The 22,733-nt window shown below is 43.4% G+C and overlaps 1 protein-coding gene across 1 annotated transcript in view; it reads left to right on the top strand.

The window, feature by feature from the left end:
- Positions 1-22,065, top strand: part of PDXDC1 (pyridoxal dependent decarboxylase domain containing 1) — a 75,694-nt gene extending 53,629 nt beyond the window's left edge. The window contains exons 10-23 of the mRNA XM_066576221.1: positions 87-135; positions 1,368-1,469; positions 1,774-1,899; positions 5,524-5,574; positions 5,978-6,041; positions 7,773-7,828; positions 8,600-8,705; positions 10,237-10,408; positions 11,938-12,056; positions 13,214-13,335; positions 14,537-14,629; positions 14,723-14,819; positions 16,297-16,398; positions 16,919-22,065. Coding sequence (XP_066432318.1) covers positions 87-135; positions 1,368-1,469; positions 1,774-1,899; positions 5,524-5,574; positions 5,978-6,041; positions 7,773-7,828; positions 8,600-8,705; positions 10,237-10,408; positions 11,938-12,056; positions 13,214-13,335; positions 14,537-14,629; positions 14,723-14,819; positions 16,297-16,398; positions 16,919-17,145 — 1,486 coding nt within the window. The 3' untranslated portion in view covers positions 17,146-22,065. The remainder of the gene's footprint in view (positions 1-86; positions 136-1,367; positions 1,470-1,773; positions 1,900-5,523; positions 5,575-5,977; positions 6,042-7,772; positions 7,829-8,599; positions 8,706-10,236; positions 10,409-11,937; positions 12,057-13,213; positions 13,336-14,536; positions 14,630-14,722; positions 14,820-16,296; positions 16,399-16,918) is intronic.
- Positions 22,066-22,733: the final 668 nt, after the last annotated feature.

Here is a 22,733-nt window from a genome sequence, read left to right as displayed (position 1 = left end):
ATTTACTATCAAAAGTAAATATTAGATTAGAGTCTGGCTGGTAGGAAGCCATGAATATTTAATCTATATTTTACTTTTCTTTGCAGAGTAAATTTGGCAACATTGGCGTTGGGTTATGTCAGCGCTTCTGTGATGGTAAGTTCTTCCGTTCCCATAAGGATCTTGACCGGTGACACAAATGTATATGTAATGAGGAAGAGCACAATATTCTGTAGACTTATATACAAGTCTTCTGCCTGTTCAGAGTGTTGTAGTTGGCGCTGTCGGATAGAACTGCCCCAAGTCCACCAAGTCACACTATGGTGCATTGTGGCGGTGGCCGCTCTAGAGAGGGCAAACATTTTATGGGCATGTGAAGACTGTCTTTATTTTGAAACTATCTTTATTAAAGGGGTTCTCCAGTTGCAAACTATTGATGGCCAATCCCTAGGTTAGAACATCTATAGTAGATCTTTGGGGGGGTCTGCTTCCTGGGACCCCCACAGATAAGCTGTTCTCTGGGCTGGTGAGCTTGTGCACTGAACTTATTTCTGCAGAAGCAAACCATTCCATTCTCTCTACATTGGCCAGGCTTGGTTATTGCAGGCCAAGTTCCCATTGAAATAAATGTGTGTAATACCAAGACTGGCCACTGCAGAGAGAATGGAGCTTTCTGCTTCCTTCAGAAATTGCTCCGTGCATGAATGCACTCTCCCAGCTGATTAGCAGGAGGCCTGAGCTGCAGACTGCCATTGCTCTACTATCTATGGTATGTCTTAAGGAAAGGTTTTACTGAACTACCCCTTTAAAGAAGAACTGGTTGGCTCTCCTAACATGTTGGTTTCTGTAAACCAAAAACAAAAAAAAAAACTTACATTCGCTATCAAATAAGGATTCTGGAGCGTCATTTCTTAAAACTCTATATTGTGTTGTTCCTCTTTTATTCCTCCTGGAATTGTAGGACTAAAAGAACTGGGTGTTACCATCCTCCTAGTCAATCGGGCATGTCCCTGCACAATGTAGAGGTTCCACTATTAACATGGAAATAGTTTATTCATACTATTCCAGGGACAGTTACAGAGGAACAGCACAGTACAAAATTCTAAGAGAAGATGCTGCAGATACGTTAATTCATGGAGAATAAGCGCTGCGGAATAAGTTGGCGTTATACAAATAAAGATCATTATTAATACAAGCCTTTACCGAAACTGACATGTCAGGAGAGCTTCCAGGTCCTCTTTATTACCACAACTAAAGATATTTCATGGCCACGGGGACAGGTATCTTAAATGACACGCTCTGATCACTCTGGTCAATTACATTTCTATATTCTAATTGAAGCGAGGGTTTGATTAGTTAATTGTTTTCTTTTATTATGTATATACCAGGCTGCAACTAAGTGTGACAGTATGACATTGACCCTCGGAGCATGGCTTGGCCTTCCAGCCGTCCCTGCTGTTACCCTCTACCGACATGAGGATCCCTCTTTGGTAAGATACCAATGGCATATGCTTACTAACCTTCTGTAATGTCCCCTTTACTATACATGTTACACGCGGTTTGTTATTTTTGAGGATCATGTAAAGAGCAGGGTTCAGTATATTTCTTCTCCAAAGTCTCATTCAGATGGGCGTATTCTGTGTCTATGTATTCCACAGGCAGCACACAGCTCTATTATAGCCTATGAGGCCATCCACAAAAGCAGTTTTTGCTCCTTTTTCTAATTGTACAATAGTTAGTCTGTTACTGATCACTTCTAATAACACATTGCGTCGTCTCATGGTTTCTTACTAGTCCCTTGCTGCCGGCCTTACAACAAGCCAGCCTGTGGAAAAGCTGCGGGCTCTGCCACTATGGCTGTCTCTACAGTATCTCGGCCACAATGGGATTGTTGAGCGGATTAAACATGCATCTCAACTGGTAGGTATAGAATTACTTCTCACATACTTCTAAAGTTTGTAGAAATGTTCATATGTTGATGTTTGTGACACCAATAGCTCATATCTGCTTTTGGCGCATTTGTTGACCTAGATGAGCGTCATCACACAGAATTCCTATCTCCAGTTCTTGTGCAGCTTCTTACTCCAGAGAGCACGTAACTCCAGCTGGCCATGCACCTTGGATAGAGGTTATCAGAATCCTCTCCCCTCCAAATTCCATCCCCAAACAATATTCTTTCTTGGGTTCTTTTCACGCCGCGTTTTACCTCTGCCCCTGCTCTCCATCTCAGGGTTCCATCTTGCAAGTCGAAAATTGATATAAAGGTGGAAACCTGGGTCGATCCAGAGCCTTTAATGTGTGAAACGGAGACAGTTTTTAATAGGTTTCTGTCCCTTCTTCAGTCTCTGCATAGAGCCTATGGTTTGATCCATGTTTCCATCTCAGTGGTGTTTTTGGCATGTGAGACTGAATCCCAGACGGGAGAGCGGAGGCAGGGGTGCCGTGTGAAGGGAGTCTGATTGGCTGATGAGAGTAAAGTTTGACTGGGCATGTTGCATTTTACGGCATTCATTCTTTGGTTCTTCAGAAAACAGAGGAGGCACCAGCCACTTACCTGATTAACCCTTTCCAATCCATTTAGTATCCTGGTTTTCCTAGGGGGCTTACTCTTTTTCTGCCGTTATACAACAGCGCTATATGCTGGCTAAAGCCAGTACTGCATGAGGTGACACATTGGATAGGCTCAGACAGCAGAGAGGCTGGCAATATACAGTAAGAGAACCCTAACATCTTCCACCATCGGAGCTGTACAGCCTTAAATCAAAATGTCTTAAGACGTCACACGGGATTGGAAAGGGTTAAAGGTATTATCCCATGCTGTTAGGACATGTGGACATCATAGAGCATACTCTGCGAGCTGCTTCTATTCTGGAGGACATGAGCTGTCCTTGTATCTCAAGGATGGTCATTCATCTAAATGGCCACCATGTAATACTACATTTGTCCAGTAGTGGCTGCTGCAGAGGAAATCCCTGGCTGGCCGCAGCTTTCTAAGGTAAACGCGGATGGGAACACTGAACGCTCAGCCGATTGCTCCAGTGGCTGCTTTTCGAAAGAAGTCCCTGTCTGAACTCCCACTTCATGATTTCTCAATATAGTGATAGCCGGTCACTTGTATGAAGAATGGAGAAATACTATTGCATTCCTCAGGGAGGGAGTTCATTGATTTTTCTTGACTTTGTAATATAAAATAGTTTTTTGCTGTAAACCTCTTGCCAACCTATTCATCTTCATAGAAAAGCAAGTCTTCAGTCAGTGACAGTAGGCAAGAACTGACCTTCTGGATGGGATTCCGGTGTATATAAATAGATGCCAGCCTCAAGGTGCCCCTTGTGTGAGCTGTTCATTGCTTTGTCATTTAGTCACAGTGGATGGAGTCGCTGCAAATAACTTCACACGCGGCCTTTAAAGCGTAACTTTTCAGGCCCACCAGCTGTAGATATATAGACTTGGTGTCAAAAAGTAATCCAGCAGCTAGAAGAAGTTGTCGTTTTGCTGCAAAACTCTGCATGCAGTCACATCTCAGGCAAATATACAGGATAATGCTTGGCGCACACAGTAAGGGTGTCACAGGTATGTCTCCACAGCATTACTACACTTGCCTGCCCAGTTCATCAGATTTATCACCAATAGAACATGAACAGGACCATTTCAGACATCAACTTCTCCAGCCTATGCGTTTGCATGATCCAGAGGCTCAGTTACAGCAAACGTGGAGTGATATGTCGCAAGATACATAAGGAACCTGAATGCCTCAATGCCCACCCATATCACATCTTGTATCCAAGCTAGAGGCGGTACAACAGGGTACTAGAGCCTCCATGCCTACCCGTATCACATCTTGTATCCAAGCTTGAGGCGGTACAACAGGCAAGAGCCTCCATGCCCACCTGTATCACATCTTGTATCCAAGCTTGAGGCGGTACAACAGGCAAGAGCCTCCATGCCCACCTGTATCACAGCTTGTATCCAAGCTTGAGGCGGTACAACAGGCAAGAACCTCCATGCCCGCCTATATCATATCTTGTATCCAAGCTAGACGCAGCACAGCAGGGTATTAGAGCCTCCATGCCCGCCTGTATCGCATCTTGTATCCAAGCTAGAAGTGGTACAACAGGCTAGAGCCTCCATGCCCGCCTGTATCGCATCTTGTATCCAAGCTAGAGGCGGTACAACAGGGTACTAGAGCCTCCATGTATGCCTGTATCACATCTTGTATCCAAGCTTGAGGCGGTACAACAGATTCCATGCCCACCTGTATAACATCTTGTATCCAAGCTAGAGGCGGCACAATAGGGTATTAGAGCCTCCATGCCCGCCCATATCACATCTTGTATCCAAGCTAGAGGTGTTGGTATACCCTACCTGCCACCCTCTAGCTATTCTTTGGTCTAGGGCTTACTTGACTGGATTGGACTGGCAGCAGCAGGGGAGTCTGTGGCCCCCTTGTAACGCATGGACATATTTGGTTGTGCACAGCTCAAGCTGCAGAGTTATCATTTGCATTCATTACCTGTCTCAACCATTTCTGATGTAATGGCATCAAGAGAATTCAACAAAGAAGCCTGGGCCAAAGTCATCTCCTCAACTAACAGAGAATGAAACGGTCGCGGTTTGCCGAGTCACATGAAGTTGTGCAGCACATGGACACAAAGAACAAAGTCCGTTTGCTCTTGTCATAATATCTTGAAGGACAGGTGGATTTTGCTGAGACTGGGTACAGTGTGGCTTCCACCACTGGCAGGAAGGCTGATCTGTGCCCTATTGGTGTATCTCGGAGAAGGCTGCTGTCAAGAGCAGTGTGTCAGTCACTTTTTTGTACAGCATTGGTCATGGCTTAATAGGGTTCTCCAGGATTATAAAGCTTTAGCTAAAACAAGCGCATCACTTGTTCCGGTCTACTCATTTACAGTAGATATGTACAAGCCTAATCCTACAGCGCAAACCGGCCAATCAATCATGGGTGTAACCAAGACCGTTTAATGTTCTAATATGAAGCACACTGGTGTTGTATAGCATGTTTATGTGGAACTAATTCAAAGTTGTTTCTAACACAAAAATGTCCATATTGGTTGTTTTTGGATTCCTCATTGACTGTTACCTATAATATTTAAAGGTCTCCATACCGATTACACAAAAGCTGTCCGAACCTGCAGTTTTCGGCAACTGTTGGATCTGTGTGGGATCCTCGCAACTTTCCTCAACAGCTGATGTCAGAGTAGACTAGGTTAAATATCAACTCCCAAGATAAGCCATCCCCGGAGGTATGGGAGTAAGACTTTTTCCACTGTTCCAATGGAAAACCCATGAACACTTGTCCAAACCAAGCACTTCTGTATATGCAGGCGTTGGGAGAGCGCTGTTGGCCAAGTAAACGTTCATCCGACAGCTCTGGGGTGTGTATGGACACCATTTAGGCATCCGCTAAACATTGAACATTATGGCTGAGTCTTACTAACTTCAGACTGCTCCTAAATCCAGTAAACTGTAGTCTATGACCTCTTCGGTTATATATACTAATACAGCAAACCTTTCTTTTACCAGAGCCAAAGGCTGCTGGACAATCTGAAGGACTTGGCTTCCATCAAAACTTCGGTATAGTATATTCTCCCTTGTTGCATTGATGTGTGCGCTATACCTGCTGATGTGTATATACAGGGCTTCCATATACCTTTCTGAAGAAGGCTAAAAAGGCCGTTGTGCCAATTATGGTATATGACCATAAGTGGCGGAAAGGAATGATTTCGTAGTCTCTGCCAACTATCCCATAATGTGGATGAATTGCTTTGTTGCTGGAAGTAACTGTATATACATCTTGTGTATGTAGATGGACTTGCTGTGTCTCATCCGTATCCAGTCTGCTTCTGTATGTCCAGACTTGTCTGTCCCCCTCTTGTATGTGCTTGAACACTTCATACATTTGTTCCCTGCCTGTAATCTCTTAATTACATGTGTGAATTGTGACAATGTATATTATAATATACGTTTTGTATTTTAGGTTGAACATGATGGAAACTCTCCAGTAGTTGTATTCCGATTCTATTATGAAGGCTCCGGATCAGGTTTGTAACTCCTATAGCTAATGGTAGTATAAATAGGCAAATTAGCGTGGAAGTAGCGTGATATGTTGATTTATTATAGTTGACTGATGTATTCATAGTTGAGTTCTGCTTTATAAAACTCCTCCTGCCCATGGGTTCACTGGGGCGGAGGGGCAGAGGACTCGGGGCCCTGTGTTAGTGATGTGTGAGTCCCAGTGGTGGGGCCCCCAGTAATCTTACATTTATCCTATGTATATGTGGATAGCAGGAAACCCCCTTTAACCCCTTCATGACATGGCCTATTTTGGCGTTGAGGACCAAGCGATTTTTTGGTATTTTTCCATCTCCATTTTTCAAAAGCCATAACTTTTTTATTTTTCCGTCGACGCGGCCGTATAAGGGCTTGTTTTTTGCGTGGCGAACTGTAGTTTTTATCGATGCCAATTTTGGGTACATAGACTATATTGTAAAATTTTTTATTTTTTTTTTAATGATAGCTGAGAGAGAAAACGCATCAATTCTGCCATAGATTTTTTTATTTTCTTTTTACACCGTTAATCATGCAGCATAAATGAGACTTTCCATTTTTTCTGCAGACCGGTACGGTTACAACGATACCAAAATTCTAACATTTTTTTTAGGTTTTCCCACTTTTCTGCAATAAAAACCCTTTTTTTTTTTAAATCTTTTTTCTATTCTAAATTGCTGCATTCAAAGTCACGTAACTTTTTTATTTTTTGATGTACAGAGCTCTATGAGGGCTTATTTTTTGCGAGACGAGCTGTAGATTTTATTGGTACCATTTTGGCGTACATACGACTTTTTTGATCACTTTTATTGCGTTTTTAGTGAGGCAAAATGCTAAAAATGAGCATTTTGCCTCAGTTTTTTAGCTTTTTTTTTTTAGCGGTTTTTTCGGTGCACAGTCAAAAGCATGTGCAACTTATTGTACGCATCGTTACGGACGCGACAATACCAAATATATGGGGTTTTATTTTTTTTTTACCTTTTTTTATGCTAATCTGAGAAAAAGCATAAAAAATGGTTTTTTTACTCTTTTTTTTTACATTTTTTTTAATTCATTTTTTAAATCTTTCTTTTTTTTACACTGTTTGTGTCCCTCTGAGGGACTTTAATCACTGCCCTGATGATCGCTGTCATAAGGCATGGCAGAGCTACTGCTCTCCCATGCCTTATCGCTCATACAGCGATCCTAGGCATAGGCAATACAGGACGCCAGTGTCTGGCGTCCTGTTGCCATGGTGACAGGCCGGGCTCTCGCGATGATATCGCGAGTTCCGGCCGGAGACACAGAGGGAGCCGCACTCCCGCTGTGAACTCTTTCCCTGCCGCGATCTACTTAGATCGCGGCAGGGAAGGGGTTAACAGTGGCGGGCGCATCTCCGATGCCCCCCCGCTGCTGCAGCGAGACGCCGGCTGTGACTGACAGCCGGCTCCCGCTGCGGGATAGCGCTGGATCATATGTGATCCCGCGCTATCTCCAGGACGTAAGTTTACGCCCTGTTGCGGGAAGTACCCCGCTCCCAGGACGTAAACTTACGCCCTGCAGCGGGAATGGGTTAAACTAGCAACCTGCACAAGTTACACATTGATGCATGCATCTCACTGTGTTTGAAGATATTGACCTTGTAAAGAAAAAAAAAAGTATATATTTTTATGTTGATTTTGCCAGCTATATGTATTCCTAATCACAGTGACGGTCGTAACAACTAAATGTTTTTGTCCTTGTAGATTCCACATTGAACTTGAACACCATTGAAAGGGAAAGTGATGCGATGAATCAGTGGGTAAGACACACTTCTGTATACTTGTACTGTAGGGTGCTCTTCACAAACTTCATTAGTTGTTGTTTTTAGCCGTTTAGTCATACACGACCTTCAGCGACTCTAAAGGCTCCCTCCTCCATGTTTTTGGGTTTTGCACTGCTTCTTTCAGTTGTGTGATATCCATGCCAGTATCAGCTCTGACACTATCAGCCATCGTGTCCTTTGTCAGCCCGGTCTTCTTTTGCCACTGATTTGTCCAAGCATTATAGATTTTTCTAGCGACTCTGCTCAGAATATATGGCCACAATCCGTGAGTCTGAACGGGGCCATCTTGCCCTCCAGTGATATATCGGGTCTTATACGATTCAGGACTCGCCAGCACCACAACTCCAACGCATCAGTCCTCCTACTATCAGCTTTCTTTGAGGCCAGCTTTCACATCCATACATGGCTATGGGGAATCGGTGATTGGCACTATCCTGCATTTAGTTGCTATGCTGATATTCCTACTTTTCCAGTTATTGTACAAGTTTAGTATCGCACTTCACCCCAATGCTATCCTACGTTTTATCTCTGGCATAGCTTCTCCACCCTGGTCAATTTTTGAGCCAAGGAGGATGAAGTCTCCCACGCATTCTATAATCTCATTTTGATTTGAATTTGGCCATTTTTTCAGTTGCCATAGTTCGTCGTCTTTAAATTCAGGTAGAGGCCCATGTTTTCGGTAGTACATGAGCTTAGTATTGCTTCTTGTGCTGTTTGTGACCTGACCTTCCCCGTGGTTCTCTTCAGCTGGGAGAACAGCTGGCCGTCCTTATTCCGTCTTGTGGTGTGGACGTAGTAGAACTGGAGGATGAAGGAACATGCGTGCGCTTCAACCCATTGATGACTTCAGCGGGTAGGTTAATGATTCAGCTGTTTTATGCTTTTATACTATGTATCACTTTGGCACTTAGCTGTTGGGATGGGAAATATCTTTTATGCAAATCTTCAATGCATTTGAGCAAGAAGTGTGCAGTTTTTAAAGTTACAGTTTGTGTTTTACTTCAATTTTACAATTCAAATATGGATATAACTTGCATATAAAGGGGATAAACTTGCTAAATACATTGCTTAGTTTATCTTGCTATGTAATTCAGAGCTGTATTCACAGTTCTGCTGGTTACTACTGGAAACAAGCTGAGCTCTTATAATGTAAAGGGACAGTTGGTTTTTCCCTGCTGCTTGCACAATGCCTGATATGAATGACCTTGAGCAAATTCTCAGTTAACCTTGGGAGATATTGAGAGATTTGCAGTGTAAAGCCTAGAGAATTGTGCAGCAGCTCCGAAGTATAAAACATCTGTAGCTCAGGATACGTAATGCAATATGTTCACAAAGTTAGGCCCTGTTCACGTATTCACTGGCTGCTCCTTCCTAAGCCTCCGGCACATGGCCGGCATTAATTCCTGATTGAAATGGCACAACATGCCCTAACCCCATTATATGATCCTGTGATATTTCAATAGTTCGGACTTGTACAGATGTGGTGATACCAGTTATGTTTATTTTTATGTAATAAATGGGATTTTTAATAATTTTTGAAAATGTTATTACAGGGGTTGTACCAGAGTTTCAAGTTATTCCTTATCCACAAGTTAGGGAATAACCTGCTGATTAGTGGGGGGTCTCGCTGATGATCTTGAGAACAGGTCTCTCGTGTCCTGCTTTCCTGTCCCTGCTTGAGTCGTTTCTTTCCCCGCAATGATGTTATTCTAAATGGAGCGCTGCTGCACATGTGTGATCAACGCTCTCTTATTTTCAATGGGTCTGACGGAATGCCAGAGCGGACGCTGCTCCATTGAAAGTAAATGGTGTGCTTGTGTGATCAGCGCTTCATTCAGTGCTCACTGTGTAGGGGAGACGGGACCACCGTTTTTGAGATCAGCAGGGGTCTTGGCACTGAGCCCCGCACTGACCAGCATGTTGTTCCTTATCATGTGGATAGGGGATAACTTGAGATTCTGGTACAAGGCCTTTAAGCCTTTTCTCCCCTCTGGGGGACATTACCGTGCAATCACTTGATTGCTTATATAATACACTGATTGATTTTGACTTTTTAAATCCAGTATCCTAGTAAATCTTCTATAAAAGTCAAAACTCACTGCCTGGAATGTCACTGCGACACGGCATAGTCGCTGCACTCTCAATCTTGTTCATGGACGTTCTCAATAGTTTGACCTTCTCAAGATGTTGTTCAAACATTTCCACACCAGCATGCTGGCAGATGAACAAACCGCAGGTCACCGTGACTTACAGAAATGGCAGGACATTAACAATACTGATTAATATAGGGCTGAAGGATACAGGTGCACCTTTCTGTGACAGGGCTGGTAATGTCAGTGCTACATATACTACAGCTAGATTCTAACACTGTGTATGTCTAATAGTTCTAGGTACGATAACTGCAGATATCGATCAGCTGGTGGAATGTATAAAGATGAAGATCCCTGTTATTCTCAACACCCTGCAGCTGAAAGAAGAGTTCAGACTAGAGGTAGAAAGAATTGCTGGACTGTCCTACGTTGTTGACTACAGCTGGGCTGGACTGGGTGTCATAAGGTATTTACCCGGACGCACCTCTTATTTATTTAAATCCCTTATATAGCACCAACATGTTCTATTCTACTCCCTGTACAGAGAATGCCATCACTAACAGCCCTTCCCCCATTGGGGCTCAAAATGTAACTTCAAAAATTCACCTATTAGAATGTTTTTGGAGTGTGCGAGGAAACCGGAGTACCAGGTGAAAATCCTCACAGACATACAAACTTCCTGCAGATGTTGTCCTTGATTGGAATTATAGAATGGTAGAGTTGGAAGGGACCTCCAGGGTCATCGGGTCCAACCCCCTGCTCAGTGCAGGATTCACTAAATCATCCCAGACAGATATTTGTCCAGCCTTTGTTTGAATACTTCCATTAAAGGAGAACTCACCACCTCCTGTGGTAACCTGTTCCACTCATTGATCCCCCTCACTGTCGGAAAGTTTTTTTTCTAATATCTAATCTGTGTCTCCTCCCTTTCAGTTTCATCCTATTGCTTCTAGTCTTTCCTTGTGCAAATGAGTATAGGGCTGATCCCTCTGCACTGTGACAGCCCTTCAGATATTTGTAGACTGCTATTAAGTCTCCTCTCAGCCTTCTTTTTTGCAAGCTAAACATTCCCAGACCCTATAACTGTTCTCAAAGGACATGATTTGCAGACCGCTCACCATCTTGGTAACTCTTCTCTGAACAACAGTTTGTCTATGTCTTTTTTAATGTGGGGTGCCCAAAACTGGACACAGTATTCCTGATGAGGTCTGACTAAGGAAGAGTAGATGGGGATAATTACCTCATGTGATCTAGACTATATGCTTCTCTTAATACATCCCAGAGTTGTTTGCCTTTTTGGCTGCTGCATCACATTGTTGACTCGTGTTCAGTCTATGATCTATTAGTATACCCAAGTCCTTTCCATATGTGCTGCTGCTTAGCCCAATTCCTCCCATTCTGTATGTGCTTTTTCATTTTTCTTGCCCAGCTGTAGGGCTTTGCATTTCTCCTTGTTAAATACCATTCTGTTAGTCACGGCTTACTGTTCAAGCTTTTCTAGATCTTTTTGAATACTCTCTCTCTTTTCTCTAGTGTTAGCTATCCCTCCTAGCTTTTGTCGTTGGCAAATTTGATCAGTTTCCCATCAATTCTCTCTGCCAGATCATTTATAAAATTGTTGAACACTGGGCCTAGGACAGAGTCTTGTAGTACCCCACTTGATACATTCTTCCACTTGGATGTGCAGCCATTTATGACCCCTCTTTGAGTACGATCACTCAGCCAGTTGTGAATCCCTCTAACAGTTGCCTTGTCAATCCCATACTTGGTCATTTTTTTCAACAGGTTTTACCATCAGCTGCAATTACCCTTTTTTGGACGATATCCACTCAAATATTGAATATTTACCAGTTGAGCCTAATACCACTGGAGACAGCCATTCAGATTGCATCCATTGAGCTGTAGCAGCCCAGTTGGACTGCAGCCGTTTCTCTCTTTTGTTCAGTCAGTGGATTGAATAGAAGATAATTTTCATTCCTTCTCCCCACTCCCCAGGTATGAGCATGTAAGCGAGGAGGTGGACGTCAGCAAACGAGAAGCAGAACTTGAAAAGATTAATGCATCGCTACTGAAGAAGCTAAATGAATTGGAGTCCGATCTCCCCTTCTCTTCCGGTATTGATTAGATGTCTTTGTATAGAATTTAGTGTGTTTGCCTTCCCTTGCCTTGTTACGTTAAACCAGTGTTTTCCAGCTGCAGTTACTAAAATGCTGCAATAAAAAGTGAAAAGATTTCCCGTCTTTTCAAGTTAGTCAAACGTGTCCTATTCATACATTGGTGGGGTTTTGTCAGCCAGCTATTGGTGGCATCAAAAATACCAGAAACCTGACGAGACCCTGTTGTTGGTTCAAAAATTTTCATACCATGTTTTTTTTCTATGTTTAGCATGTATATTGGGAAAGCTCCCGACGTAAACACTAAACATGTCCATAGGCCTGCATTAGTCGGCCGGAGGCTAAGCATGTCCTTTTAGCCCATCTGCCTGGTATATGTCCATGTTCTGCAAAAATCTGTAAGTGAAATAGTGTTGTGGAATATGGCGGCTCGCATTTTTACCCCACTATCGCCCCCTGCAGGTTCTCCCCTTCACTCCACTTAGCGGACTCTCCTGCTCCTGGGAAAGTTCAATGACATAAATGTCCAGGAAAAGGAAGTTGCTCTTCAATGTACTTATCCAGCTGGAGAGTGGAGCTGGAGTAGGGCCGGGGTCTATACTACGACATATCTCATTGAATGCCTATACAGTGGGATACTTGGCTGCCTTTCGCCGGAGCTATCCTCAGGAAAATTCATCAGTACTTAATTAACAGGGTCTTCTCCTCGGGACCCCTTGTGATCAGCTGTTTGCCATGTCGGTGTGTATGGAGCCTGCAGCTAATGGCGCTGTGTAGTTCGTTTTTGGGTTGGTATTGCGCGCACTGTGCCCATTGAACTCCATGGGAAAAGGATAGGTAATCAGCAGTTGGGATGTGGACAACCACTTTAATAACTGCAAGTATTGTATACATTTTAACCCATTGTAGCCTAACAATGTCTCTGTAAAGCAGAATATGTGGTGGGTTGGATTCACTTATTTTCCTGTAGCCTCGCCAGTAGAAGGTCTTGAGAGGCAGTAGATCTCAGCAGTAGCATACCATTCTTTTACCTAGGACACTTGATTATTACTGAAAATCGTGTGTGTGTGTGTGTGTGTGTATATATATATTATATAATATATATTAATATAGGGTTTATTGCTGTATTATAATGTTATGCCTCCTTTTGGTTGCAGGTCCTGAGTTTGGAGCTGAGAAAAACTGTATTTACATTGGAATGGCGGCGGAAGACTTGGATGTCTCCGAGCTGGTAGAAACCATTGCAGTCATGGGCCGAGATATTGAAGAAAACTCAAGGGTATGAACATAGTATTAACCTCTTAGGGTAAATGTTCGTACTATTACATCCTAATTGCCATGTTCTAACCACAATAGGGCATAGTGAAACCTCTACTAGATGCCCAGGACATAGGAGCATATCCATGCCAACCACAGTGAACGCTAGCTGTATTATGCATCCTGCTGCAACGGAGTTTCCTTTACTCTTGCAGGTTTAACCCCTTAAGTTCTGCAGTCAGAAGATCCTCTCTCTGTTTGTTGGCAGGATCCTCTATGACCAGCTGATCTCCAGGTCCACTGTCAGTGTGTTCAGCACTGGAAGCACATAGCGCAATCAACATTGCATCGGCCTGGTTTGGCACAACATGTAGTGCTTCTATTAAATTCAATGGGAGTTCTGCCTGTAGTACCAAACTGGACTGCTGCAATGTTGCACTATGTGCTTCCAGCGCTGACCACACTGACAGTGGACCCGGAGATCAGCTGATCATTGAGGATCACAAATGGCAGACCTCTGGCGATCAATGATTGATGACCTATCTTGACGATAGGTCATCAATAGTTGAAGTCCTGGAGTACCCATTAAAGGGTTAATTCTGCAACTTACCCATTCCATAGCATTTCAGCAACCATATAACTTTAGACTTACTTGGACATGACAGAAAATGTAATGACCGCTTGACAGTCTTGTTCTGGACCCAGGGCAGTAAGAGTGCGGGTGTCAAGGAATCCCACAAGACGAAATTACTTTGTTACTGACCGCAGGACTGGGAAATACAGCAGTCCATGAGAAACAGAGATGTCTATGCTATAGAGGGTTTCAAGGTAACGTGATAACCCCAGCATGGTATCACCTGGCACATCGCTGAGATGAAGTGGAGGTCTCAAAAAGCAGCATCTTAAAGGTGGTTTTAGACATAATGGATTTTTGAATGATAATTGTTACGGCTAAAGGCACCTTTAGGATGCTGCTTTTTCACTTTTAACCAGTATAGCATTTTTCTGGACAAAACATATTCCACTATGTTGTCTGGGAGGTTTTAGTAGATGTGTGCCGGATGGTCCTGACGCAGATGTATACAAAGTTCACACGCAAAAGTGGTATTTTAAAAATCCCACTGATTCCTTCCCGGGATCTGTCTGCAAGAGAACAGAACCATTAAACATTACTGTGTGAAGGCATCATTTTCACTCCTGTTACTTGGCATTCCCTTGTGTAGCTCCTTGAGAACATGACTGAAGTAGTCAGGAAGGGGATTCTAGAAGCTGAAGAACAACTGCTGAAGGCCAACGAAGAGCGGCTGTTAGAGGAGGTGAGATGAATGGCCGCGACTGCTCCAGCAGATCAGTTGTTTCCTCGCACGGCGCGCACAAGTGACCTCTGCCGCATGCTTTGTTGTTTGCAGGGAGTCTTTCGGCAGATCCCTCTAGTTGGTTCTGTTCTCAACTGGCTTTCTCCGGTTCAAGCAACGCCGAAGGGAAGAACATTCAACTTGACAGCAGGTGAGATAATGAGGCGGCTTTTCTCCATACCTCACAGTCGCTGAGATACATTTCCAGAATATTATGGTTCTTAATAACTAGAGATAAGCAAACGTACTCGGTTCGGGTGTTTTTGCACTCGAGCACCGCTTTTTCCGAGTAACTGACTACTCAGACGAATAGATTCGGGGGGCGCCGGGAGTGAGCGGGGGGTTGCAGTGGAGGGGGCAGGAGAGCTCCCCCTTGTTCCCCACTGCTACCCCCAGCTCCACCACGCCGCCCCCCAAATCTTTTCGTCCGAGTAGTCAGTTACTCGGAAAAAGCGGTGCTCGAGTGCAAAAACACCCGAACCGAGTACGCTCGCTCATCTCTATTAATAACGCATCTCAATCCAGGCTTGTAGTGTCTTGTTTAGGATTATGCCACTATTCACTAAGATTATGCCACACGACCCGAATCTAGGAATTGTTCCACAGCAACAGACAACAAACCGACAATTTATAACTTGGTCATTCCTGAGAAGATGACGGTTCAGCGCAAAATGGCAAGTGACACACAAGACAACTATCAGCCCGGGAACACACAACTGTGTTTGCATCTGTAATACGGACACGTGTCCCGGCCTGACCCGAACTCAAAGCGTCATAGTGATGCTATAATGCTCAAGAGTTCAGGTCAAGCCAGGACGCACGTCCCTGTTATGGACACAAACATGGAGCCAAAATATGGTCATGTGATCCTGGCTTTAATTAGAGCAACCCAACTTGGAGTCTCTAATAGTGCACTTTCACCTGAAGTGTCATTTATTTCAGTTGCACTGTAGTGGGCAGGCGTGATAATGTGATAGGTCGGCGATTACTACCAAAATGTAGTAAAGCCTTCTGTAAGGTCTCTAGGATGACAACACTTATAATCTGCCGCATCACAGACCTCGTTAACACTGTAACATTTTACATTTACTGAAGATGGTGCAGATTTTCCACTGCAGAAAGTCTTGGTCAAAACTACATAAGAAAATGCAGCATTAGGCTCAACACGGGCGAGCAAGCTGTCAGTCCAAGAAACTCTGCCCGATGTCGCGTTCAGCAGCGCGAGGCTTACCCATGGATGTGAGGCGATTTTTCAGGCAGAATCTCCTCGCATCGCTTCTGTGACATTCCAAGCCTTTTGCATGAGTTTCACGTGTGTTAGAGGATCACAGGTGTTTCCGATTGCTTTCAATGGGAAACCTCACATCGCACCGCATGTAAGAGCCATGTGATCTATTTAAGATCCCACTGCAATCAATGGGCAAGGTGTTCCGAGGGAATACACTTCTCACACGTCTCGCAAAGCACAAAACACACAAGATTTAGCGCATTGTGTGAAACCGGCCTTAGTGCGGATTTTGACTTGGTTATTACTGCAGATTTTCCACTGTGCAAAAGCCAAAACTATTCCGCTACATGTAAATGTACCCAAAGACTTAACTAACATGTTTTATCTTTTTGCTCTTTAGGATCATTAGAATCAACAGAACCAACTTATGTGTCCAAGGCACAGGTGACTGGAACAACTCCTCCCCCAACTCCAACCATGGTGAATGCAAGGAGACATCCAGGTACCGCGTAGCGATGCATCTTCACTTATGTGCTGTCCTGTTATGTAACCGGTGTGCCTGTCTTCCCAACATAATGTAACTAGAATTCTTCCAACCGGAGTCACGTATCTACAATGCCCATTCAGATAAATGGGTGTCTGCGTATTACACTGGCCAGTTGTGCCACTCTTTACAGTGACTCTTCTGGCACCGAGAGGCGCTCCAGTGGTGTAGATGTTGTCCAATGTTAAAAATGAAGTAACTCATGAAAAGCTAAATAATTGCCGTTGTATTATTGTTTAGTCAAGCCTAATGTATAGATGACTGGGAAAGACAATGGCAAAAACAGTCTGCCAAGAAAACGTCACAATGTGACGTCACCCTTGGAGTCCGTCATGACTTGGTGCTTGTCCCAGGGGATTTTACCTTCAGCAATGTATATATGGTAATGGTGCAATTAGCCAGATGTAGAAGGTGGGAATGATTCCATATCTGTATTGTAGAGACTAAATCTATCTGCCCATTCTTTTGGCTTGAACAGGTCAAAAGTTGTTCAAAAGACTGTCCAGAAATTCTGACGCGATGAGTGAGACGAGTTCAATAAGTCACCTGGAGGAAGTGGAAAACCTTGAGGCTGCTCCGACACCCGAATCCCAGCCCTGCAACCCCACTGAAGCACCCGCCCCATCTCCGGAGTCTCCAAGCGAGCCGTCCCCTGAGGCCCAGGAGCTAGACATTAAGACAGTGGAGTCTGAGAGTCTAAGATAAAGGCGAGTGTTCGATTATTAACACTCAACCCAACATGAACTCTTCGTAGATGTAAGAGTGTTAACTGATTTCAAATGTGAACAGTGCCACGCAATCTTACAGTAGAGATACTGCACTAAATTATTAACCGGTCTGCACAAATAATCTAAATTAAAACTATAAAGCTTTTTGTTTCTCAGTAGGGAGAGGTCACCGTTCTAAAACTACTATTTTTACCGATGGTAACTTGAGTTTACTGCACTACTTGTAATTTCAAGAGTTCGATTTTATAATCAAGCCTATTATTTTATAATCTCTTTAGTTGTTGTGTTTGTCCTTATGGTTTGTCTTAAAATAAAGTCCTCTAACTGTAAATGGACATCTCACCCCTAGATGTTTACATGACGAATTAGAAGTACCATCAGCTAATGAACCTTAACGGCTCTGCACCTTGCCTTCTGAGGCTTGCTATTTGCACAGTCAGTGTATCTTTGAGGAAGGATTGTGCTGTTTGAACTGTAAGGTCGGTACTAGGAGTTCATCCAGAGATGGCGGCATTCAAAAAAAAAAATTATATACATATATATTATAGATCAGTTTCAAATCCTGGTTTCATACAATGAAAAATTTAAAGAAGTTTGCTTGAAGGGGGTTTCCAAGGGGTTAGGAAATAACATTTCCTGCAGTTAAGGGTCACTTTAAACTTTTGGACTATCTTTTTAAGGCTAGTGCTTTTATCTAGACTTTTTGTATTAATTATTTTTTGCTCTGTTGAGTAATCAAAACTTTTAAAGGGATTTTCTGTAACTAAAATTCTAAGGCCCTATCCTCATGATGGGTCATCAATTCCCCCCTGCCGAGCATCAGATTGCAAAGGCCAAAGCATTTGGGTGAGTGGTGCAGCCTCCTCTTCTCATGCCTGTGATCTTACATCCATTGGTCACATTGCCTATGTACAGAACAGCACCATTCAAGTGAATAGGATTGAGCTGCAATACCAGGCACTGCAGTTACAAGATGTATGGCACTGGGCTTTGTGTATAGTGCTCCTCTGAATGCCTTGGCCTCTTCAAACAGTTGATTTGCAGGAGTTGGCCCCCACTTATCTGATATTGATTCTTAAGAACTATCTTAAGGATAGTTCCTTGATATTCTTTCTGGAAAACCCCATTAGCAGGGACCGTCAAAGTGATTTTCAAGATGTGATCAGCCACTGCGCAAGTGTTTGCTTGTTTGTCGGCTGGTTGGGTGCAGCTTTCCATGTGCCAATAGTCTGATAAATGTTAATTCCCAATTCTCGGCCGTGTAATAGCGCCTTTAGATGACGTACATCTTAGTTAGGAGAGTTCTGCAGTGATTTCTGACCTCTGGGTGTCCTGCAGCAAGTTCAGTTGACTTCTCTTATGTGTATGGCCGGCTTTAGCCTAGCCTCGATGTAAGGCTTATGAATTGGATCCCTGATGAGCTGTGTACATTGATATGTATGCTTATAGAGAGCGCTAAATCCACAACCTCATTGGCTCTCAAGGATCAACTTCTGAATATTTTACTGTAAGAACCTTTACCCACAGAAAGTGCCCGTTCTGATGCTAAGCAACCGGATCCATCGTTAACACGTTTTTCCAGGAACTATTTGTTCTAGTTAATCGGCAAGTACGGTATGGAGAAGATGCACTAGCAGAGTCAGACTGCAGGTACCCGTCCAGATCTTACTTGCAGCATGCCCGTATATGTACAGGTTGGCGCGAGCGGTCAGCTTGACCACACAATATATGTATACTGCTAAATAAAGGCACGTATTCTACTGACTACAAGTATAATGTAATGCAGAGAGCTGAGCACCCCGTATGATACACACAGGACTGTCATATATATGGCCTGTAGGGCTTTCCACCATATGCACATGTCTGTAACTAGATAGCATCCCACCATGCATATTATACACTGGCAGCACAGTCAGGGCATCAGTTTTAGTTTCCAGATATGTTATTTGCACTTAATACATGCATTGCTTGTAAGCGGATTGTTCTTGGATTTATTAGTAACAGCTTTGCCCTCTAAACCTCGAAGTGAAGTTACGTCCTCAAACTCATAACTGGAAATTGCATTATCAGCAGTTTTCTGACATGTCTATTACAAGCAGCAGTGCAATCCAGCCAGGGCAAGACCGTGAAGAAATCCATTTTCTGTACCTGTCTTTAAAGGGGTTTGTGCCAAGAATTAACTTTTATCACCAATGCACAGTACACATAAGTCTGCTCAGTGAGGATGTCACTGATCCCAAGAACAGGGGTCCCATGTCCTCCCTCCCCAGGCTTACCACAGCACCCACACTGAGGAGGAGATGGAATGGAGCACATATGCACCGTGGCGCTCCATTCATTTTCAGTGAGACTGGAGGAGATAGCTGAGTATAAGAGCTCTTTTATTTCTGTCAGCCCCTCTGAAATAAATGGAGGAGCAGCAGCTATGCATGCTCGGCCCTCTCCCCATTTAATGTGAGGTCATTACAGATGGGGGGTCTCAGCAGTGTGACTCCCCCTCTCCCCCCCTACCATTCAGACTTTTAGCACCTGTCTTTATGGCTAGGTGATAGTGTTAATTCTGGAACAATCTCTTTTGAAGGAGGCCTAAGTGGCACCTTAGATTTTTTTTTTCCCCTATGAGTTTAGTATATAAAGAGCTTTTTCTAGTCTGTTAACCCTTTCCAATCCAATCTTGGATGCAGGGTTTCCTAAAAGGCTTTCTCTTTTTGCTGTTATACAACAGTGCCATCTACTGGCTAAAGCCTGTTTGTGTGTGCGCGCCAGAGAGGCTCCGACAGAGTGGCTGGCAATAGACAATATGAATACCCTAGCGGCTGTCTTCTGATTTTGGAGCTGTACAAGCTTCAATCAGAATGTAGGAAGTAGTCAGACAGTGGATTGGAAAGGGTTAAACAAAGGCTGTGTGGCAGCTGTCACCCAAAGGCTACTATTTCATTTATTTAACGTAGAGGTTGTGAAAAGCTCATGGTCTATAGGTTTAACAGATACAGCGTATTGGTCTTTGCTCTTCTTTTAACTAGAGGATTCCGGTGTTTGGAAGAGCTTAGTTAATTAACAGTTGCCTGTGTCTTGTCCCCCATGTGAATTTGGCCCTCTGATCGTATATACTCCTCGAATGCAAGGAGCTATAGTAATGTACTGACCAGGATCGCTCTAGCTTGTTGCTTATACCAGACTCCCATAAACAGCACTTCTATTCTGCTAAAGGCATCTGCCAATTCAGCCCATATACAAGAAGGGATATTAGTAACTTTACATTTGTATCCAGCAAATTCCTAATCTTTAAGGCTCCAAAATAGAGCTTCGCTTTAAAGGGGTTGTCTGAGAAAGATCTGATTTCTTTCCAGAAATGGCGCCACCCTTGGCTGTGCACTGTGTGTGGTATTGCAGCTAGTCTTCATCCACTTGAATAGGACTGAGCTGTACTATCCTACACATCCTATGGCCTGCTGCACTGTTCCTGCAGGAGAGAAAACAAAAATCAGCACCTTTTTGTTCTAATCTCATAATCCCTTATGAGCTTCTACTACTGCTGCTTTATATAACTCAGCTACTGATTACATTCATACTCGCATTATACAGGCTGTGTGAATGTTCTTTCTCACTCATCTCTATCTAGCGGTTTATAAGGGTGTGCCTGGGCTTCATATTGATGGCGTATCCTTAGGACCAGCCATTAAAATGAGATAGGTAGGGATCCAACTCCTGGCACCTCCTTCCTATTTGCTGATTGAAGGGGCTGTGGTCTCGGGTGGGTTCTTCATTATGGACCAGGTATAACGTTTGATGGCTGTGTCTAGCACTTCAGCTCCCTCCATTCACTTCAATGTGAATAAGCTGCAGTACTAGGCACAGCCATTTCATGGTGCACAGAGCTATGCCTGGTGGTAAAGCATGAAGAGGCTGCAGCACTCGCCTAAATGCCAAAGTCCCTTCATTCAGCGGATTAGATCCCCACCAATCAGATGTTATGCTATCCATATTAAAGCCCTGGGGGTGGGGGGGGAGGGAGAGAGAGAGAGAGAGAAACACCCTTAGAAGGTTTAACTAGAATTTTTTTTTTTTCAAAACAAGTGGCAGTGTTACAAAATAAACCATACTTTCTTGTCCCCTTTCCCGTGGTAGCCACTGTAGCAGGTCCCACAATACTCTAGGTATCTGATGGCAGAAGTTATGTAACTGCTGCAGTGAATCGCATCCTGTGCACCATGATGCCAGTGCCACTCTAGCCTCCGATTGCTGCAGCAGTCACGTGACTTCTGCTGTCAACAGAGCCCTAAAGTGTTGCAGATCCTGCTGCGTTCTCCAAACAGGAGTAAAGTTTTTTTGTTTGTTTTTTTTAGTTTGACAACCCCTTAAAGTCTTCAGTAAAGCTATAGGTACTTTTACACGCAACGATAATCGTTAACCAGAGCCAACGGTTACAGTTCGCTGAGGTGGTCAGTTTAAACACAGATACAATCAAATGAACGATCTTTGTTTAAACTGAATGAGCCAATGATTTTCATGCTTGCATGAAATGAACGATAAGCGAACAAATTAATCACTTTCTGTTTTTACACTGAATTATCCTTCAAATTCGACCGCTCGCCCATTTTTTTTTTGACCCCTAATCATTGTGTAAAAGCACCTGCTGGGAAGTCTTGCTAGCTGCAGTTTTCTTAATTAAGTGCTAATACAGTGAAGTCTTCCTCCTCCTTATTTTACTGTCTCCTGGTGCAATGAAGTCTACGATAAATTTTCCTTCTAGCGAGGGATAAATTTCAGTCTGTAAAATACAATAAATTTTTACTGTTTTTATAAATATATATAAGATTGTGGACTACAGTTTACCTTTTTCTTGGATTACAACTGTGTATGCTTAATGTTTGAATAAAGTCAAGATTTTCATCTGTGGGAGACTTTCCTTGTGCTGAGCTCTCTGGATCGTGCTTCATAGTTCCCCATCGGCTCAGTCATGTGTATCCAACAAGGACTCATCCTTCGTTTTCAAAACCCCATCCACATGTACTGCAAAAGTCCTACCCAGGAATCGGAGCATGCTTGTTAGGTAGAAATGCTGCGGATTACAATACATTCAAGTTATGACCTACCGGCCACACTGTATTAAGCTGAATTCACTCTGCGTCCACAGTATCAGTTTGCTATATGTACCAGGAAGCTCCATGCGTGTACATATGTCCCAACCACCCAAAAGATGCCAAGGGTGTCACTTTGTCATCGATTGGGCTGGTTTAAAACAGCAGTTTTCTTCAGCCGCATGGAATAGCACAATATTCCTCAGGCTATTCGTTATATATATATATTTTTCAAGAGGATTCATGCGGGGCTGGGATGTATGAGAAATCTATAACAGAGATAACACACACGCGCCTGGTGATCCCCAACACCAATTCAGAGACCATAACACTTTCACATCCCTCATCAGTGGGCTAATGAAGAATTTACTCATTCTGTTCTGTTTTTTTTTTGTGCAAATTAATCACCCCATGTCTGTGCCTTGTCATATGAATGTATATATAAATGCAGGTTTCTTTAGATTTATTCCATAAGCCTGAAGAA

Source organism: Eleutherodactylus coqui, chromosome 8 (assembly GCF_035609145.1).
Source record: "Eleutherodactylus coqui strain aEleCoq1 chromosome 8, aEleCoq1.hap1, whole genome shotgun sequence".
NCBI classification, from domain to species: Eukaryota; Metazoa; Chordata; class Amphibia; order Anura; family Eleutherodactylidae; genus Eleutherodactylus; species Eleutherodactylus coqui.
Note: the sequence above shows the minus strand (reverse complement) of the source record. Positions and strands in the feature narration are given on the sequence as shown.